This window comes from Pocillopora verrucosa, chromosome 11 (assembly GCF_036669915.1).
Source record: "Pocillopora verrucosa isolate sample1 chromosome 11, ASM3666991v2, whole genome shotgun sequence".
NCBI classification, from domain to species: Eukaryota; Metazoa; Cnidaria; class Anthozoa; order Scleractinia; family Pocilloporidae; genus Pocillopora; species Pocillopora verrucosa.
Window position 1 is genome coordinate 3,684,382 of NC_089322.1, and position 21,827 is coordinate 3,706,208.

Sequence of the window (21,827 nt, forward strand, 5' to 3'; positions counted from 1 at the left end):
TACAATGTGGGGCTTTTCTCTCTATGTATGATGTTGGACAATCAACAACAACAATTCAGTCAATGTGCAGTTCTTTATTTTTTAAATTTCAGTTCACCTGTGGTGGGTTGCAAGGTTGGTTTTCTTGCAGGAACTTTTGCAGTCTGTCCAAAGACTCTCTGTTGGGTATGCATGTGGCTATGATTCCCAGCAGTGCTAGCAGACGCTGCCGGGGATCTGGTGGTACTTCCTGCTGCGCTTCTTGGTTCCTCGGTCTTTGCTCGTCAGCTACTGGCCCTTCTGCGGACACCTGGGATGCTCCGGTCCTGGCACGTCTGGGAGTTGTCTGCTTTCTTTGTCTGACCCCGCCGGAGCTGCCACTGGGTCTTCGTGTGGGTGTCGCTTCCGCAGCTGTGACTTGCAGTGCCTGTTATAAAAGGGTGAGATATATCTAGTTGGTCATCTAAAACAAGGCCCTGCATGATGAAGAGGATCTTTAAATGCGTGTATTATGGTCATTTGGAGTAATGGGTTCTAAGCTCGTGTACTGACTAACTGACTTGCTCTTAATCACAGGAGAGACCCTACCTGAGTCGTTGTCTGCACAGACACGTAACACTGCAGCAGATTTTCTATGTGCCTTGTCACGGTTTCAGTGTACTCTGGGGTTCCTCGGGCAGGAAGTGGGTCCAGCTCCTCTTCAGCATCCCACCCGACGGAGAGTTCTGACTCATCCGAACTGCTGTCCTCCCCGTCGTCTGGAGCAGAGGCTATCACGAGATCCCAGTGGGAAGAGCTGGCCAGTCTGAACCCCTTTGTCTGTTCGGCTTCCAGGGGCATCATGGTCAGGAAGTCCACTCCAAATCGAAGCATCATTTCCACCAGATGTACAGGCTTGTCTTTCTTGCCCGCATATCTGATTGCTGTCATTTGTACGAGCATCAGTTCTGTCACGGTGAGTCCCAGACCTCGTATCATTTCTTTTGACATGAAAGCAGCCATGTCACCTGCAAGAGAGTCGATGTCAATTGCATGCCCTGAGCACTAGCCCTTCACAAGAACAAATCACTATAAGCTGTTCTTATTCTTTTCCTAAGGTGCTGATGGGGAGAATTTGTTCAACAATCAAGAGCTGATCATTTCCTTCATTGTCATGACCTTTGTGAGTGACTTGGAGGTGATATTGTCTGTAAGAAGAAATGCCAGTCATTTTAAAAGTTCAAAGGGTAAAATAATTTTGGCTAGCCTCAAAACTATAAAAAGTGAAAAATTTTAGTTTGGTGGGATATAACAAGACAGGAGAGGAAAATATGAAGATGAATTATTAGACACATGCCAGAGTATCATGGCTGAAAACGGATTAGATTAACACCGATCACAAACCATGTAATGTGGCCTGTATCCTGATCTACTTTATATTCACCTGGTTTGTGGAACTTGCTTGCCTCTCCAAACAAAGAACTTGTTTCATCATCTCCAGTATCACCATTCAATGAAACCTCTACAGCTGCAGGACGAGACTCTTTTGCTGGCTTTCCCTCTTTGCTGGGCTTGGCCTCCTATGATCAATACATGTACAGTCCATAACATTAACCCTTAACACCCTAACACCAGTAAGCATATTCTCCATACTGTTTCCAACACATTTCCTAAACAAGAATTTTTTTAACAATCAGAAGCTTCTGGGTCCGGTTGCTCAAAGTCCATTTAGTGCTAACCCAGGGTAAAAGTTTAATCTGAGTTTCTTCATTCACTTTTTTTAAAAGCCTTTTTCAGATAATTACCTTTATTCTTATTTGGGCATCCAATCATCAAATTGTAGACAAAAAGAATAGTACTGAATTTTCTTTTACAGCTTTCAGATCTGAAAGCAAATTTCACACTAACCCTGGGTTTCCTTAACCCAGCTTTGAACAACCCAGCACAGATCTTTAGTGGACGATCATTTCCTCTTTTCTCATAACCTTAGTGTTTGATTCTGGGATGATACTATGAGGAGAAATTACATGCTAATCACTCTGAGAGGGTAAAAGGACCAAACTTCAAATCATACAATATTGTTTGAAAAATGGTCACTATATATAAATTATCCTTAACTCTTTAACTCCCAAGATGTCATTAGTAATCCTCCTCACTATCTCCCATACAGTTCTTGTGATTTGTGTTCAGAGAATTTGGTATTGGATCAACTCATAATCCTTTAACTGATATTTTTCTTTATTCTCATCACTTGTTTGCTTGATATGGTATTGATATTGTAAAGAGAAATTCTGTCTTGGTCACTCATGGGAGTTAAAGGGGTAACCCATTGCTCCCTGAGAGTGACTTATAAACCATCTCCATCAATTACTTAATATGCTGCTCATTGTCTGGTTCTGCGCAATTGGTTATATCAAGGTGGAAAATTTAAAATATGGTGCCATAAAGACAAGTCTCTGGTTACGTCACCTTTGTTTTGAAAGCCTGCATGTCTGCTTCAGTTTTAGGTCCAAGCAAATCTAAGATCTGCAAAAAAGTCAAATTACCAACAATAAGTACCAGCCAACAAAAGAGCCATTGTTAAATATTGATACTTACACCTGTGCGCAATCAAACCTTCCAAAAGATAAGTCCATAATATTCAAACATCAATATTTTCCTGTTTTTTTAATATTTTGGAGCATGGTTCTCTCTAACTTTCTTTCAAAAAATGTTCATAATATAGTAGTCTCTACTTGTGACAGTAATCATGGATCTCCTATGTAATATAGGACATTTCCTTCAGTCTAAGGGCAACTTATTCCTGTCAGCAGTGAAGACTTCCTTTGACTCGGTGTGAGTTTGATGTTCCTGGCAAAACTGACAGATGGAGTGACAACTGATGGACATACAGAATGACAGGCAGACAGTAGGACTGATTTATAGCTAGCTATTGTACCACAAACCTGCATATCAATTTCTGCTTTCACAGCTTTTCCATCTGCCCACTTTAACTTCTCTCTCGCCTTTCCTAAAATTCCAAACAAAGTAAAAACAGGTCAAGAGGATTTATAATTTTCAGGGCTTCCAGACAAGTGGAACATTAGAGGGGCCTTATTACAGAGGGGCTTGTTTGAGAGGGGCTTATTAGAGAGGGACTATTTACAGGAGGGAGGCCTTATGAGAGAGAGGACTCATTTGAGAAGGTTCATTGGAGAAAGGGGCTCACTAGACACTGTGAAAGAATAAAGTCTCATTCTAAACTCACCCATTATTATTCCAACATTGAATTTGTAGCGTTTCTTCAACAATTCTTCCTTGTGTTTCTTGATAAGTTCTTCAACCTTGTGGGAAAAAAAGACAAATAAAATCAAACCAAAAGTCCATGAAATAAGTGTTCTCTTAATCCTTAGTATTAGTAATGGTATTATTAACCCTCTACACCCTAACATCAGTAGACATATTCTCCATACTGCTCATCATACATTTCTCAAGGTGCTGACAAGGAGAATTTGTTTAGTAATCAAGAGTTTCTTCTGTTAATGATCATTTCCCTTATTCTCATGACATTATTGTGTGATTCAGGGGTGATATTGTAAGGAGAAATTAGATGCTAGTCACTCTTAGAAGTTAAAGGGTTAAGTTGTTGTACATGTAAGTGATCCTCCCTTTCAACTGATATACAGTACCTTGCAATTCAAGTAAGTTAAGTGAAACTGATGTGAGCTACTTTAAAAGAGTAAATCAAATCTTTCAATTTCTTACTTACACAGTCTTCAATCTGATCAGGTGTGATGTTTACTCCAATACCACAATTTTTTTCAAAGGCAGCCACATATACAGGCAAAACTGGATTGGCCTTCGTAAAATCCACTGCAGCTAAGATAAAATAAAAGTAACACATAATATGAATATTAATTAACTGATTGAACCCAGGGGTAGAATTTATTTACGTCGTCCAATCAGACAAAGGCAGTCTGGAGAAGTACTAATGTTCATATCAGTTTGTGATATTTTGACAACCCCAGGGGAAGTCTTCATCTTGTCTCCATTCTGATGATGACCTTCACAATGATTTTTAAAATGTCAGTCACTTCCACCAACTGCAGTCCTTCTCAATTTACTCAAACAATCAGACAGTACCACCAAATTTATCAATCCCCTGAAACACCTTCGAAATAATTAATCACCAACTAAACAATAAGTACTTCTTAATCACCAAGTTCAAGGTCCATAATGTAACTTATGAACAATTTTTTTTGCACAGGTCAAAAAAATTCCATTGGGGAAAATCCCAGCATAAAAAAAACATGTTCTGTAATAATGATAATGATGATAATAATAATAATAATAATAATAATAATAGTAATAAATTGAATAGTTATATAGTGCAAAATTCATTAAAGGTATATGATCTAATGCACTTTACAATAAATTTTAAAAATATCAAAAGAAACTGCAGGGAATATGATGGTTAGATTACAAAATGAAAACAAAATTATATTTAACAATAAATTAAAAAGTGATAAAAAATCTATATTGTAGATAGTCTAAAAATGTTCACACAGTTAACAGTATACTTGCTTAAAAAGATACGTTTTCAGTTGTTTCTTAAAAATATTTACACTACTTACACTTAATTTACAGTATGAACCAAGAAAACAAGGTTAGTAACTTTAAAATTTTTTTTTTTCCATCTCTGGGTTAAATTAGAGAGGGTAGATTTTGACCTAAACACACTTTTTGATTTAGCACACCATATAGTAAAAAAAGGCTAAATATGAACTGACCAATCATGATGCACATAGTAATTCAGAGATACAATAAAAAACCTGATCAATCACAGCTTCTCCTCCCTCTCTTTCGCTAGATAGCAACATCATACCTGTCAGTTGTATCGCAGATGTCAACTTCTTGTTTGCAATGTAGTTACTAACAAACTTGATCTGTGATTCATCTTTGATATTGCTGCTTGCCAAGGAGTACATCAAAACACCAGTGGGTTTTTCAACTGCATCTGTGGATTTTTCTTTCACCTGTTAAAAACAGAAAAATTGTGATGCTCAATCTAAGCATAGAGAAGCAGTGAACACAAGAAATAGCCCTCATCAATTCTACAGTGTAGGACAGTTATATGATGGACACTAAAATCTATTTGCCCCAGCCTAGTGTCATACTGACTGTTTCACAAAGGTACAAGCATGTCTTCGCAATTCATTAGATCCAAAAAAAAGGGCAAAAAGGAAAAAGGAGATCAACTACAAGGCCAAAAGATTACAGAGTGACCATGGGCTTAAAAAAGTACAACTCAAAATTGATCTTGCTTGTCCTTATTTTGGTTGCTTCATTTTGTGTCTTGATTACTTCATCTCCATTAGCACTCTGAGGCAAGTTGTTCAAAGGCCAATTAGCACTAATCCAAAGTTAAATTTTAATCAGGGTTTCTTTATTCCTTAGATTCAATAGCCTTCTTGGGATAATTTTCATGATTTTTTTTTTGGCATCCAAGATAGAAAAGGAAAAAAAAAATTATACCAAAATTATAATTTTTTTTAAACTTTCAGATCTGAAATCAGGTTTCACACTAACCCTGGGTTATCTTAACCCAGCCCTGCTTTACAAATGAACATGCAGGATGCAAGTAGAGAAAGATAAAAAAGAGTGTAATTGCATGAACATAAAGCCAGATATTTACACAAGGTCTAGGATAAACCAAGGTTTTACACAATCAATGGGCCTGAGGCACACTCTATAAGAGGGTTGATTGACTTAAAAATGCCTTCCACTGCAAGCTTTCAGCTCTCTTGACACTGTTCCCAAAAATAAATGTTCAGATAAAGGGTTCAGTTAAACTGAGGATTGTTTACAAAGTGGTTTTGTTCTTTGTTTAAATAATCAGCACTCAGTGACTGAGTTAGGTCCAGTTGGACAGCAAATATTTAGCTTTGAGTCATGACATACAAACCTTGTACATTCTCGTCCAGTCCTCTCACTCACTCAATTTGTACCCAATATACTACCAGTGTACTGTTCAAAACCAATATATGCTCATTTACATAACAAATCTTCATTCCAGTAGTGCATTTTAATTTCATCACAAAAAAGCAAGATTTCCAATTATTGCAAGAATCGTAAGAAAGAGGAAAACTTAAGACTTTATGTCACCCATTTATGTTACTATTACATGTAAGTACCAGTTATTGCATCAGCCTACGAAGAACTGATCGAGCTGATATAAGATAAAGAGATTGCAGTAGCACCTTTAACAAACATTCTCAGCCAATCTAACGAGATCACTAAAAATATACAAACATTTTTTCAAGCAAGTGCATCCATGATCAGTTAATACTCCACAAAAATCACAGGCTATTAAAATCTATCGAATGAAAACCCCAAGCTTTAACTCACCAACGTTATGATGGATTCCAGTCGCTTCGAAAGCGCATCATTCTTCAGTGTTTCCTGAGCTTTCTGCTCGCTTAAACCAATACTTTGGAAAAGTCCAGCCTTGTCCATCACCGATCGACTAACAATAAAAGGAGAAAAATTCTCACAAAGCGCGGAAGCAAAAGAACGAAACCTTATTCTACGAGGAAACAGCCACATGCATGGAATAGACTATACCTTTGTAGCCGCGCAAGCTCGTTCAAGAAGACTAGGTCGAGACTGGCTTGGTTTATTGGATCTACATTTATTTTGGCGGTGTCACAGTACGTTTCCTAAGGTGGACTTGCTAAGGTGTTGACAAGAAGAATTTGTGTACCAATCAAGAGCTTCTTTAGTTTTGTGATCATTTCCTTTATTTTTGTGACCTTTATGCGTGATTTAGGGATGATATTTTAAGGAAAAATCAGGTACATAGATAAATACATCAATAGAATGATGAACTTTGCCGCTCCAGAGTAGCCCATTCAGCCTCGCGTCTGGTATCTAGAAGAGCCCTGGAGTTGAAACTAACAATACTGTCCTAGAGATTGAAAATTACATATAAAAACTACAAATATATTTCTAAAATTATACGAGTTACAGGTGAAAAATAATTTTAAAAAATAATGGTAATGGTAAATTTTACCCAATAGTCGTTAAAAAAGTTTACAGTAAAAAAAGAGTTCCCTTGTCAGAAATTCAAAGATATTACGCGTAAGCCGTAAAATGGCCAAAATTTTAACCGTTATCCGTAAAAGCCATCAACCCAAGCCATCAACCCAAATTGCTTTTCACAGGTGTCTATCGAATCGTTTCTCACTTTCATTTGATTAATTAAATATATATTTTTTTTAATTTGCCGAAGTATAATAATAACAAAAGAGTTTAAAAAAAATCATAATCATATTTCTCCTTGGGAAAGAGGAATCGTCTGAGTGAGTCTCGTATTTTAGCAACCGCTTGAAATCTTCATTTCGCTCCAATTGTTAACTTCGCTTCAATTTTTAAGTTTATTTCGTTTGTTGAAGAATATTAAAGATGGTGTGTTGGACAATTACGAGTGATTTTGGCCTCAATACATTCCTTTGATAAATCTATATCTGACTTATGGAGCCATCGTTGAGTATCACTGAAAGGACTGGATTTTCAACAACGATAAGGATAATAACAATGATATTGATATGCTCTGATGCGACTTACAACCCTTTGGAGAGAACTTTGTCAAGACTGCATTGAGCAGTTCACAACTTTTTTAAAAGAAATTTAGCAGGTGCCTCCAGTTTTTCTAATTTTTGGAAACAAGGCCACACCACAACACCGGGAGCAGCCTTCCCTACTTTTTGCGAAAAGTGCGAGGATTCTTTAACGTTCCCTGTTAACCAGTACAGAGAAAATCCAGGAGATGGGGCCTGCAGTTTATCGTCCTGTTCTGAGAAAACTAGAGCGTCTAACCATTTACAGATGTCATAGCAAAGGTAGCTCATTCTCCTCGGTCCTTTAAAGATCCTGAGTGTTGGTCCGGTTAGGGGCCTGAACCATCGGCCTCCCGCATGCCAGTCCGCGGTTCTACAACCTAAACAGGCGGCGGTTTAACGATTATCACATCAGCAAAAAAATTAAAAAGAGAATGTTTATGTTATTGCGCTCTACTCCTGATTAATGAAAACCTAAAAGATGTTGTCTGAGGCCCAGTCTCATCTGGCGTATAAATAGTGAAACAGCGTAGCTACAAAATAGAATCACGGATCACGAAATAAACAATGATACACGATTTTCTGTTTCGAGTTCGATGAGCTCATATTCAGCTTCTTCAATAGTGCTGGTGTTACCAAGTGCACCGTTTTGTTACACACTTGTGGGGCAAATCACATTTTCACAGGAGTTAAGGTGAGGACAGAATAAATTAATAGCGATCTAATGCAGTGAATGAGATAAACGGGTATTGACTAAAGATACCTAAAGATACAAATGAAATAATTTGAAACATGAGACAAACGAATGAAAGAAATATCGATCTTATTCACTCGTCACGAACGCGGGGGGATGGAAGAAAATCATTAACTTTCCTCTCAAGGCCATCGGATTTTACGATCTGAAGTTCACCCACATAGCTTTAGATTTCTCGTCAATGAGCCATGACATGCAGTGGATACATAAAGGATCATCCTGCGTACTGCTGAAATCATCGATGTCAAAAGTGTCATGTCTAAATAACACATAGTGAAAGAAAGGAAATTTCAAGCTCCTTCGTGACAAAGGAAAAAAATCATTTCTAACCGACGACCGAAAAAAAGACCCTATCCGTCAGATCAAGTTAAACGACAGAGTAAATATCAATGCTAACATGTTGATAAACATACCAGACCTTGAGGTAGCTTATTTATCTTCCCATGAGGGATCTTTGAAGCTACGGTATTTCTGATTTCAGTATCATGTGTGTCACTTGTCTGTATGAACTATTATACAATTATTTATGGCCTCGCTTACTGCATCCAAACTCAGCAGACAATTCTGGAGCTCAAAGAAAAAGAGAGTTAGGGCCTCAAATTTCTCTTCCAAATTAACGACAACTGGTTCAGTAACAATTTATTCATAAAATTCCTGTAAGATACACTGAAGGTTTCTGTACGCAAAGATGCATGGAGTGCATAGATTTAATTCTGGAATAACTTCCTCGGATATTTCTTTAAGAAGAGTACTTATGGTATTCGCTTTAATTCTTTACAAGACACGTAACGATTTGAATATGCTTTTCTGTAGATAAAGCGAGAAGTCAATTATTTTCTTGGGAAAGAACTTTATTGGAGTTAAATTTATTGCAAGCAGTCTTCAGGTGAGGAAAGATAATGAAGAAATATGTAGCATTTATAATCGAAAGACGGAAAAGTGGAAAAAAATAAACATAAAGAATACATATTATCGATGTGATTTCTTTAGCTTTGTATCTCTTTGATGAATATGTGCAACTTGTTATTACAAAGTACACGTAGATATTAATGCAGCAAAACAGGGGTGATCTTTGAGAACAGAGAAAGTTATCAGTAAAAGCGAAGTATCTCGATGTAACACTAAATTTTTTTACATGTAAAAGAAAGACAGTGAATGAAAACAACTGAGACGTGGATGCCCATTTAATCTTGTTGGGAAATCGACTACATACTGACAAACCCATCTGGACTTTGTGAATCAGCATCGTTTTCATATTAGAAAGGAACAGATTTTATTATTCCAAAACTGATTATATCGGAATGAGATCTAGAGCGCCACTGAATTTCACTGGACATTTACGCTTTTGACTGCAAAAATATTTCGTGCAGAATTGGCGGGAATTATTTACAAGAAAAAAAGTTTACCGCTATTATTTTTAGAAACTTTATGAAGTTGTCACGGTGAAAGCGGAAAATGAAAATTTGAGAGAACTGTAACGCGAATGGGAAGATGACCAAAAACAAATGTGTATCATATTGATCGAGGGATATATCGAGTTGATCACTTGAAGAGAAATTGCATTGGTACAATATAATTCACGGTGTGAATTTATCCTTGTCGATTCAGTTATGACAGAGTATAACATGGCCTGCTCTGAGGAGAAAAGGAATTTTGCGGATTGAGGGTGTTTTGCACCAAAACGGAAATAACTAAATTTAAATTACAAGATAAATTAATCGTCATGCAGAAACATGTAAACAAGTAATAATCATAGAGAGAATAAAACAAACAAACAAAAAAACAAGCAAAATAACTTTCTTAGAGAAGAATAGCAATTGTGATCACGAAACTGGGTATTAGACGAGGTTAGATCTTTTAAACTCGTGAATATGTAACCTTGTTAATTTTTTTAATCGAAATTGCTATAAAGCAAAATATTATTTTTGATATTTTCAGGCATGTAGAATTAACAAATGACATCATTTGGAGAATAGAGAGATTCAGAGGATGACAGTTTAACAGGTACAAACCAATTTTCATTCTGCAACTGATTAGAGCTGTTTAGAGCTCATGTCATTTATAATGAAAGATCGTAATCTTAATTTTCGTGCGGCTGACAACAATCAAGTTTAATTTCAGTCGAATTTTCTCGGGTTATTGTTGTCAGAAGTGAAAATATTTCACTTGCATACTAGAAGTGATATAACTTGCAATTTATCCTTGTAATATCAATACGTTATCCAGCAAACAGGTAATGCAAATACTCAAAGTTTTATCTGGTAGAATTCGTTCTCTTTGAACTAACACCAAATTTCCGTTACTACTTTGAAAGGAAACATGTAGCCGCTAGAGGGGAGAATTAACAATTAGATCACGGGAGTTAAAGATTTAAATGTACGTGATCATTATGCGGCAGAAGCGCGTGATGAGCATCTGACAGAGCTAAATAACGCGATGTATATAATTACAGCTCTCGTCAAAGTCAAAACCAGCAAATATCTTTCGAAAACAAACGAAGTTTGAAACAAAACTCCAGGTTGAAAAAAAATTTCACAATCCCTACGTTTCTTTCGATATCGTAACATTCGCGATTTATGGTAATAATAACGGTGATATGGTTGTCGGTGAAATACTGGAATTTTTTCAGTTTCCGAAACGTGACATCTCCACCGCACGCTGTAAATGTACCATTTATATCTTCACATACAAAGGTATCAAGCTCGTCATTAGAACCGAATTTATCAACATGACAGTTTTACTTTCCATGAAGGCTTTTTTTATTTTTTATTTTTAATTTTCTTTGGTTTTTTACCTGAAGTTGAATTCAATTCTTTTTTAAGGAAATAGTTCTTGTAATAGGAAATTGTTGTGTTACAATGTCCGAAATTGAATTGTTTTCCGGCGAGCTGAGTTTCGGTGTAGCGGTCTCTGTTTTCGATGCTCTTATATAAAAAAAATTACATCATTTATATAAAATTACCTAAAAAAACTACCTAAACATAAATAGCAGAGAAATTGGGAAAACGTGTCAAAAGTGAAATTTTCAACACCAGAATCACGATGACTACGACTTCTTGATCACGTATGAAAACGAAACCTCGTCAACGACACGATTAATTATTCTGGTTTTTTACACGCTTTGGAACATCAATCCACCTCCTCGCGAAACTTGACTCGGTAATCGTCGACGGTGAATAAATTTTTGTATTCAAATGGTCGAACTACGTATCTACAAGGTGGTTAGTAGTATTTTTTTAAAACTGGTTATCTGTCAGAGTTCGGTTTTAGTAGCTAGATATACCTTTTCGCCCGATGACTGACTAAATGGGCACAATGTTTGCGCATTTACATCGTGCGCTGGAAGATAAATCTGTGGGCTCAGTAAATGCTGATATTGGAGCAGAATCCTGTGCTGTGAGGCAAGACCACCTCAGCAGCTTCACGGAAATTTCCTAAATTTCTTATCTACTATTATACTGCAAAATATTCTTTTTTTGATCAGCAATTCGGTCACAAATAATTTTAAAGTTCTCTTTTGCTTTTCGATATCGAAATGCTTATTTTTTTTTCAGTTTTATTTCGCTTTCAGTCTACTTCCTCCCCCAAATGCTCATATGGCCTGGCAGTGAATTCATTCAATGGCCTATAAGATTAAGCTATGTAGGAGTCTATGTGTTGCACTTGGCTTTCAATTTGTTGTGGATGATGTTTCTTGATAACAAGAATTTTGATGAATAAGACACTTTCCAGCAGTGCCATCTTTTCCAGTCCCTCAAAATAAACTCGTATTCAGTGCCTTTTTTTAATTCGAAATGAACAAATCGGGTCCTTCCCCAACAAAAAGGACCAGCTACTTCGGTTATTCAAAATTTCTTGGCTCCTTCAAAAAATTTAATGAAGGAGTTTATTCACTGGAACTTATAATTCTGTCCGAAAAAAGACTATATCCAGCAATTTTCGATACTTTGAGGGACATTTTTCACATGGGTAACTTTATCAACGTGTTTCTTTACGCAATCGGCTCGCGGCGTGTTAGCAGAATTCGTGACCGTTACGCAAACCCTTGAAGGTGTTTCGGTTTGGAATAAGTTTCGCGAATTCTCGCAGCCTCACACGCGATATAATGAAGGGATGACAGAAAGAGTCTTTTATTGCATTATTTTTGATCCATGCTTATCCGTGCCTACCGCGTTCAACTAAGGGACAGCCCTGAACGACGTTTTATCAGATGAGACTACGAAAACAAACAAACACATAAATGAAAAGATAAACATGACGCAACCCATAGAACTTGACCGGAGCTGTCACGCAATCACAATAGCGTGACGGAGGAAACTTTGAGATTCTCATTCTTCCTCAATGATTAAGTATACAATGTTTTCTTTAAGTTACCTTCATCTGAGTCCTCTCTTTTTTATTTTTAACAATGTAACGCCGAACAATCGATCCAATTTATTTCTAGCTATGGCAGAAAGCAACCTCCCAACAACGGGAGAAGAACTGAAGGTGAAAAATGAGTTTCCAACCACAGGTGAGAAAAAGTAACAGGGAAAGACTTCGTCATAGTGATTTTGCACCGTTTGTTAATTAAGTTTGTCTTAATTCTGGTGCACAGTTTTTTGGATCATCTCGACTCGAAGGTTTTAAGGAATCCAGTAAATACGCCAGTATTAGAACGCTAGTTGTAATTGCACATAGATGTGATCACTAACAAAGTTCTCTGCAGTTTCAGCAACAGAGAAAAGTCAAGTTACGTCAAGTGACGCTGAATTGGATGTATACGATGACCCTTTAAGAGGTAAGAACACCTGGTGAATCAAGATTTTTTGAAAGACTTCCCCGGTGAAGTTTTTGTCACATTTACATCAAAATTTGCTTATGTTCTGTGGAGAAGTTTTTGAAACAGCAAAAGATTGTTTCTTCAAAATTCAAACTTTGTTACCAGTAAATATAAAACAAAGGAAAAACAATTCATTGTTCGATCCGATCGAGCAGAATGCGTAGACAATATTAATTATTCATAACCGATCAATTTGAACGCGTCCTCGCTTTGAAGAGCCCTAAATTAGAAAAGAATGTGTCAAAATTGGTCCCCTAGCCTTAGTAAAACTCAGTTTTCTGAGTTTTGGAAGTGCTAACTTATAATTCGACGCACGCGTACGGTGTTTTTAAGAATAAAGATGCATCTACAATTTGCACCTAAAATGAATGATAATTGCGAAGAAAAAGTATCATCCTTTTGCATTTGAAAATACCCAAAATATGGTCATTTTAAGTGTGAAAGTCATTTTCCTCGAGAGAGAGAGAGAGAGAGAGAGAGAGAGAGAGAGAGAGAGAGAGAGAGAGAGAGAGCTGTTTGTACCAGTAGACCTGTCAAAGTTGAGTATTGAAAATTTGCTACGGGAAACTTTTGGGGGCCACCACGAGGAAAATTTTTGTCCGTCATTGTTCAGTACATATTCGGAGGATATTTTACGCAATATTTGAATTCTACAGAGAAGAGGAGGCATTTTGTCTTCGTCGTATCGCCTGTTTTGGTCCTCTAGATAATTTACGCCTTTTCGGAAAGTTATGACAACACCAGGCCCACGCTGTAAACCACCAGCCAATAATATAATAGAACCGCTGACTTTTACAACAGACGAAATGGCACTTCGCGGGAAAATGGTACTTTCCCAATCAGATTTTCTTCATTTAGCCTCTTCGAGTATGTTCTCAATAAACAATTACATGTATGAGAAAAGCCAAGTCACACACAAAAAAAGAGAAAATGCGTAACGCAGGTGTAAAAGGATTTTGGAGAGCCTCTCGACCTAAATGTAAACCAAACAGATTTGATCTGGTTATAGCCAAACTACAGCTAAAACTCGTGATAACTTGCATATTTTAAAGCAAACAAAATGCACAAATAAACTCTCCTGAAGGGCGATTCTAAACAAAGCTAAGTTCAAATACGGGTAAGTTGGTGTTAACAACTGAGTTGAAAACGTAAATTAGCCACCGTAAAGGGTAAAAAAGCTGACGTTTCGAGCGTTAGCCCTTCGTCTATCGCTCTGACGAAGGGCTAACGCTCGAAACGTCAGCTTTCTTACCCTTTACGGTGGCTAATTTACGTTTTCAACTCAGTTTTTAACACCAAATTACCTGCTATACTCTCCCACCGACGCAGCAACACAGTTTCTTTAGAAACTTACCCCTTTAATCATTAGTTCAAATGCTGATCTCCCGGTGAAACTTGTGATATTTTGGAAAACGTAAGCCATGTATAAAAGGAGGTTTGTGCAAGTCTCTAGACTCAAATGTAAACCAAGAAACTTGAACTGGTAATAGCCAAGCTACAGCCCAGACTTTTCTGATATTCGTTTTTCATAGCTCTAAGCTCCTTTAACCTAACACTTCGTTTGGAAGTATAAAGTCGGCATCATTGGTCAAGGGTCGTATTACTCATTACTAAATCATTACTAAATCATTACTAAATCATTAAAACGGTACGTTTTCAGGGATAGCGAAAGTATGTCTCGAGGAAGGTAACAAAGAATACAGAAAAGGAGAAGCTAATAACGCGATAAACTCCTACACGGAAGGACTTCAAGTGAACTGCAAAGATAAACGGCTGAACGCCAAGCTATACAGCAACAGAGCAACAGCTAATTTCCGTTTGGGTAACAATTTCATTTCTAAATATATAAATCTCTCATGCAGCGTTACAAGATAACGGAATACACAATCTGCCCCAAGAAAAGGAAAAAGGTTGAGCAGCTGCAGAAAAGAAGCATAGAAAGAGATATCAACCTTTAGCAGATGAAGATTAAGCAAAAAAATGATCCTCGTAAATGAACAGAAATTTATCCAATTGTAATTTTTTCATGCGTCTTTGTCGCATTGCATGTGATGACCACTTTTTCAAACCTTATTTTTTTTTAATTTCACAGCAAACTACGTGGAATGTGTCGATGACGCAACAGTTGCTGTTCAATTGGAACCCACTTTAATCAAAGCTATTGAGAAAGGTCAGTTTTTCAGATATAAGCCGTCAATATTCTTTTCTCTGATTTGGTCAAAAGAGAATTGTATGGTTTGTGGCAGGTAACTGCACCCCAAATGTAACTTGTATCTGATGTGTCAATGTCTGTTATGTGGGTAAAAAGCATAAGCAAAAGTCAAAAAGCTCTCAAATACCACCACCTGGTTAGTTCACGTTGTAGAGCGCCGGAGGTCGAGGGCTCAAGCCCTAGACCAGAACAACACTCAGTCTAAAAACATCTAAGGAGAATGTGCTGCCACCTGGCTATGACATCTGCAAATTGTTTGATAATCTTGTCCCGGATATGGACGGAAAACCGTAACCCCGTTTCCTGCATCTTCTCTGTAACTCTTAGCAGGGGACGTTAAAAAACCCGGCAAGGAGGCACCTGAAAAATTCCTTTTCAAAAGTTAAACTGCTCAATGCAGTCTGCCTGAAAACTTCCCCGAAAAGTGCTGAAAAGCGCATGAGAGCACATTAAAATAAAGAATGCGCCAGATAAATTCATCGTTATCATCATCAATTGGAGCTTAATTGGTAGCCGCTTTGCATTAGCTCCTTATTGTTCATTTTCAGTTCTTCTACAAGTTCAAATTTCCTTCATTATGACAATTTTTGTTCCCAGCTAAATGACAAATTGAGTCCAATTTATCAATACGTTTATACCTTAACAGTGATAAATTACCTCGCACTACCAATTATTCTCTCCTTTTCAGGAGCCAGAGCTTGCGTCGAACTTTGCTTGGATAAAGAAGCAAGGAGCTGGTTGCATATGGGATTGACAGTATCCTTTAACGAATGTTTCAAACATGATACGAGATGCAATGCGAATAATATTTCAAGGAAAATAAATGCGTTCCAGGCTGATTCTTCTACACATAATGCAAGCGATGTTCCCTTATACTGCACTGAGCAGTTAAAGAAGCTAAAATATTATTAAGGAGTTCTTTCTTTTATTCCACGAAACTTTACTTAAAAGAAGAGGCCATATTAACTAATTCCCAGAGTTTCTGCTGAATGCCCCTCATTTAACTTCGAACGAGCATCACCACGACGAATGAACCTAAACTAATAAATGCGCTTCAGAGCTAGTTAACACTCTCGAATAACTTGAATTCAAATCTCTTAAAGAAACCCACGTCCAGATTATCATTCCAATTTTAGAGTTTTATACAAGACTCTCATTAGTTTGAAAACACAGATTTCAATTGCATTTTCGCAAATCCACCCGTGATTTATCTACCCTTGACACGTTTTAAGCTTGAAAACAATAACGAACGTCTCCTTCAATTACTAAGGAAATCGAATGCCGAACTAAAAGTCAAAGCACACACTTATGCCAGTCTCGGATGTGCTTATTGTCGTGTTGGGCAGTTTCACAAAGCAATCAAGTATCATCAACAGGATCTAGAAATTGCTGAAGAAGTGGGAGACAAGGCCGGAGAGGGAAGAAGTTATTGCAATCTCGGTAACGCTTATCAAGGTCTAGGACAGTTTAAAACAGCCATCCAGTACTATCAACGTCATCTAGAAATTGCTAAAGAGGTGGGAGACAAGGCCGGAGAGGGAAGAAGTTATTGCCATCTCGGCAACGCTTATCAAGGTCTAGGACAGTTTAAAACAGCCAAACAGTACCATCAACGTGATCTAGAAATTGCTAAAGAAGTGGGAGACAAGGCCGGAGAGGGAAGAAGTTATGGCAATCTCGGCAACGCTTATGTCAGTCTAGGACAGTTTAAAACAGCCATCCAGTACCATCAACGTCATCTAGAAATTGCTAAAGAAGTGGGAGACAAGGCCGGAGAGGGAAGAAGTTATTGCAATCTCGGTAACGCTTATCAAGGTCTAGGACAGTTTAAAACAGCCATCCAGTACCATCAACGTGATCTAGAAATTGCTAAAGAAGTGGGAGACAAGGCCGGAGAGGGAGGAAGTTATTGCAATCTCGGTAACGCTTATCATGATCTAGGACAGTTTAAAACAGCCAAACAATACCATCAACGTCATCTAGAAATTGCTAAAGAGGTGGGAGACAAGGCCGGAGAGGGAAGAAGTTATTGCAATCTCGGCAACGCTTATGACAGTCTAGGACAGTTTAAAACAGCCATCCAGTACCATCAACGTGATCTAGAAATTGCTAAAGAAGTGGGAGACAAGGCCGGAGAGGGAGGAAGTTATTGCAATCTCGGTAACGCTTATCAAGGTCTAGGACAGTTTAAAACAGCCATCCAGTACCATCAACGTGATCTAGAAATTGCTAAAGAAGTGGGAGACAAGGCCGGAGAGGGAAGAAGTTATTGCAATCTCGGTATCGCTTATCACTGTCTAGGACAGTTTAAAACAGCCAAACAGTACCATCAACGTCATCTAGAAATTGCTAAAGAAGTGGGAGACAAGGCCGGAGAGGGAAAAAGTTATTGCAATCTCGGTAACGCTTATCAAGGTCTAGGACAGTTTAAAACAGCCATCCAGTACCATCAACGTGATCTAGAAATTGCTAAAGAAGTGGGAGACAAGGCCGGAGAGGGAAGAAGTTATTGCAATCTCGGTAACGCTTATCAAGGTCTAGGACAGTTTAAAACAGCCATCCAGTACCATCAACGTGATCTAGAAATTGCTAAAGAAGTGGGAGACAAGGCCGGAGAGGGAAGAAGTTATTGCAATCTCGGCAACGCTTATGTCAGTCTAGGACAGTTTAAAACAGCCATCCAGTACCATCAACGTCATCTAGAAATTGCTAAAGAAGTGGGAGACAAGGCCGGAGAGGGAGGAAGTTATTGCAATCTCGGTAACGCTTATCAAGGTCTAGGACAGTTTAAAACAGCCATCCAGTACCATCAACGTGATCTAGAAATTGCTAAAGAAGTGGGAGACAAGGCCGGAGAGGGAAGAAGTTATGGCAATCTCGGCAACGCTTATGTCAGTCTAGGACAGTTTAAAACAGCCATCCAGTACCATCAACGTGATCTAGAAATTGCTAAAGAAGTGGGAGACAAGGCCGGAGAGGGAAGAAGTTATTGCAATCTCGGTATCGCTTATTGCAGTCTAGGACAGTTTAAAACAGCCATCCAGTACCATCAACGTCATCTAGAAATTGCTAAAGAAGTGGGAGACAAGGCCGGAGAGGGAAAAAGTTATGGCGGTCTCGGCAACGCTTATGACAGTCTAGGACAGTTTAAAACAGCCATCCAGTACCATCAACGTCATCTAGAAATTGCTAAAGAAGTGGGAGACAAGGCCGGAGAGGGAAAAGGTTATGGCGGTCTCGGCAACGCTTATTACAGTCTAGGACAGTTTAAAACAGCCATCCAGTACCATCAACGTCAACTAGAAATTGCCAAAGAAGTGGGAAATAAGACTGGAGAGGCGCACTCACTCTGTTCTCTTGGAATCATTTTTGAGTGCAAAGGAAATCTTATGATGGCCTTTGACTGTTATCACTTGAGTATAAAGTTGTATGATAATATCAGGGCCAGTCTTCAACTCAACGATCAGTGGAAGATTTCTTATCGTAATCAGCACCAAAGTGCATACAAAGGTTTGTGGCGTATAAATCTCAATCAAGGTCAAGTTGTAAAGGCTCTTCTTGCCGCAGAGAAAGGACGTGCTCAAGCTCTGAGAGATCTCATGACCACAAAATATCAGCCTGGAGATTCTTCAACGCACAGCACATCTCTGAGTTGGGTTCCATTGAGCACAGTTATCATAGCTATCAATGGACCATGCGTCTACTTATGGGTTTGCCTCAGTGAAGATAACATCCAGATGAGACAGGTACACGTCAACAATTATAAGTATGAGGATGAATTGGAATGTTTCACCCAGCTACTGAACAAAACTGCTCTGAAGGAGATCGGTGCAAGAGATACTGTTCCAATCGAAAATCCTCCGCTTGATTCGCCGACAGAAGAGAAAGTGGCCAATCAAGTGATCCCAGTTGATGTGAGGCACTCCCAATCAAGTGCTTTAAAGAAGCTGCATGACATCATCGTTGCTCCTATCGCTGACCTGATCGAAGGCAACGACGAGATCACATTTGTTCCTGAGGGGCCATTTTGCCTTGTGCCTTATGCAGCGCTGCAGGACTCCGACTCATCATATCTGAGTGATTCTTTCAGAATTCGTGTCCTTCCCTCTCTGACGACGTTGAAACTAATTCATGATTGTCCAGCTGACTTTCACATGAAGACTGGTGCATTGCTTGTCGGCGATCCATGTTTTAAACATATCATCTATGAAGGAGGACTTTTGGTGCAACTTCCAGGAGCAAGGAAAGAAGTGGAAATGATCGGACGTATCCTCCATGTTTCCCCCCTCACTGGACAAATGGCAACAAAAGATGAAGTGTTAAAACGAATATCATCAGTGGCGTTAATTCACATTGCAGCGCACGGTAAACTGGAAACTGGAGAGGTTATCCTAGCACCAAACACCACAAGAGAAAACCCTCAGCCGCAAGAGAAAGACTATCTACTGACGATGAAAGACGTCATAGAAGCTGGGCTAAGAGCACGTCTGGTTGTACTCAGCTGCTGTCACACTGCTCGTGGGGAGGTCATGGCCGAGGGTGTGGTCGGTATGGCGCGTGCACTTTTGGGTGCCGGTGCTAGATCTGTTGTGGTAACCTTGTGGGCGATTGGCGACGAGGGAACCCTGGAGTTCATGACTTTCTTCTACGACGCACTTGCCGAAGGTAAGAAGGCAAGCGAAGCTCTCAATCAGGCCATGAAGTGTATGAGAGAAATTGATACGTTCAAGAAGGAGATTTACTGGGCACCATTTGTACTCATTGGTGACGACGTCAACCTGGATTTCAAGGATATTTAGAGGCTGCAGTAGGTAAATACTCTGTTTATACATTCTATTCAGTACAAAGTTACATTAAATTGTAATTATTACTTACGTGTGCGCCCTGATACTTGCGTATTATTTTCCTTTCAGTTGGGTTGCGAATTTATTTTTTGCTCCGGCAAATTGAGATGCAGTACAACCAAGTGGACACGTTTACGATGATAACATTCTTTTTTGGAAACATGACAGGAGTAAAACAGCAAATTTGTTTTAAAACAATCCTGTTTTGCAATGTATCGTTTCAGGTGCTAGGAAATGTTTCATGGAAACTCAATTATCCTCCCTAAACTTAGATTCTTGTATTTTTCAGTTAAGGCAGTGAGCATTGGAATCCCAGGGAGTTTTAGGGTACCTGTAAACGTTGATATTTGGACCAGAAACCAGTAAGCTACCGATGAAATCTTTTTCAAGAGTCTTCTTTTCAAAGCAGGAAGAATCAAAAGAAGGCCAAAGTCAAGTTTAACAAGAGGACGGATTTCCTTTGATTCAAAAGTTGACTTTTTGCTTGTCTGAACTGCTCTTACGAGCTTCATCTTTGATATCCTACTGAAACAACTGTTTTGTTTTCATATGATGCCTTGAAATTATCATGACTTGCTATGTAAAAAGTTATTTTTAATCTAAGTATTACCTACTAAGAGGATTAAGGCGTTACGTTTACGTCGAAGCTGAAACGTCTTAAAATCGTTTTTCACAGGTTTTTTTTTGCAGATTTTTCTCAATCGGTTTTTTTCTCATGAGTGATGTAAAGCTGTTACAGCCATGTGCGTGTGTGGAGAATTTCCATGGAAATTATACAGTAATCAGTTTTCCGATTGCTAGATGGAAATTGTGATTAACTTTTAGAGGATTTGTACCCAGTCATTGGTACTTAAAGTTAGTTTTAGCCGATCATAATTAAGTTTATTTGGACTTAATATGACAGATTTTGGCCGTAATGGTCTGGTCTTGGTATGAATTAATTTTCTGAGATTTCTCCTTTAATTTTGAATGCGATAAATTGTGTTATTTTTTACAAGCAGAACGATTCATCATGTTTAAGTATTTTGTTTAAACTAATCGTCTAAAGGCAAAACGAGAAGTTTTATTTTAATTTTAGTTACTGGCCTATAAAGCATTAGAAGAAGCTCAGAACGAGCTGGAAGTTGGAGTTAGATGATTTTATTTAGTCACTCCATTTAGATTGTTTACATATTATCTAAGTACAATAAACTAACATTTGAATGTCAAACAATGAAACAAGTCGCTTGGTATTTTGTCAGAATGGAAGAGGAAATCAATAACAAAGGGAAGGACATTTCTGCATCAACCTGCATAAGCCATTTCTTGTCGGTTGAAGTAGAATTCGCTTAATAACTTTTGTCCATTTCTTTGAATAGGTTAATTGAATGAGAGATAAACTTCGATATTTGCTGACTCTATAACTGCTAATGACGATCATTGGGAGCCGTTTCTTAGGATGTCACGCTACGCACTCCTTTAGTTCGTTGCGCGACAGAGAATGTTTTGTCACATCTTGTCGTTTGAAGTAGTGTCCGCACCTATGTCTAATTCGCTCAACTTTTCCCATTTCCTTGGATAGAGTTATTAAATGAGATATAAACCTCGATATTTTCAGATTTTATATCCTCTAGTTTCGTTGGTAGCCGTCACGCAACGC

General features: G+C 38.2%; 2 protein-coding genes across 5 annotated transcripts in view; one reads left to right on the forward strand and one right to left on the reverse strand.

Moving 5' to 3' along the window:
• Positions 1 to 6,552, reverse strand: part of LOC131784892 (glutamine--tRNA ligase) — a 46,977-nt gene extending 40,425 nt beyond the window's left edge. For all 4 annotated transcript variants that reach the window (XM_066174343.1, XM_066174346.1, XM_066174344.1 and 1 more), the window contains exons 1-9: positions 6,346 to 6,552; positions 4,823 to 4,973; positions 3,707 to 3,816; positions 3,206 to 3,281; positions 2,904 to 2,968; positions 2,428 to 2,484; positions 1,403 to 1,538; positions 568 to 986; positions 98 to 406 (exon numbers count right to left, since the gene is read on the reverse strand). In XM_066174343.1, the coding sequence (XP_066030440.1) occupies positions 98 to 406; positions 568 to 986; positions 1,403 to 1,538; positions 2,428 to 2,484; positions 2,904 to 2,968; positions 3,206 to 3,281; positions 3,707 to 3,816; positions 4,823 to 4,973; positions 6,346 to 6,543 (1,521 nt within the window). In that variant the 5' untranslated portion in view covers positions 6,544 to 6,552. The remainder of the gene's footprint in view (positions 1 to 97; positions 407 to 567; positions 987 to 1,402; positions 1,539 to 2,427; positions 2,485 to 2,903; positions 2,969 to 3,205; positions 3,282 to 3,706; positions 3,817 to 4,822; positions 4,974 to 6,345) is intronic.
• Positions 6,553 to 12,756: 6,204 nt separating this feature from the next.
• LOC131777946 (tetratricopeptide repeat protein 28-like) lies at positions 12,757 to 20,890 on the forward strand. Its single transcript, XM_066174342.1, has 9 exons — positions 12,757 to 12,823; positions 13,025 to 13,090; positions 14,793 to 14,954; positions 15,225 to 15,302; positions 16,033 to 16,100; positions 16,577 to 16,679; positions 16,926 to 17,649; positions 18,241 to 20,155; positions 20,478 to 20,890. The coding sequence occupies exons 1-8, from the start codon at positions 12,757 to 12,759 to the stop codon at positions 20,141 to 20,143; spliced, it is 3,171 nt and encodes a 1,056-aa protein (XP_066030439.1). The 3' UTR covers positions 20,144 to 20,155; positions 20,478 to 20,890.
• The last annotated feature ends 937 nt before the right edge of the window (positions 20,891 to 21,827 follow it).

What these genes read in the sequence shown, in the direction of transcription:
- LOC131777946 (XM_066174342.1), top strand. Translation starts at nt 12,757, where the DNA reads ATGGCAGAAAGCAACCTCCCAACAACGGGAGAAGAACTGAAGGTGAAA. An exon ending in AAATGAGTTTCCAACCACAG is followed by an intron (nt 12,824 to 13,024) that starts GTGAGAAAAAGT and finishes CTGCAGTTTCAG; the next exon opens with CAACAGAGAAAAGTCAAGTT. An exon ending in ATACGATGACCCTTTAAGAG is followed by an intron (nt 13,091 to 14,792) that starts GTAAGAACACCT and finishes GTACGTTTTCAG; the next exon opens with GGATAGCGAAAGTATGTCTC.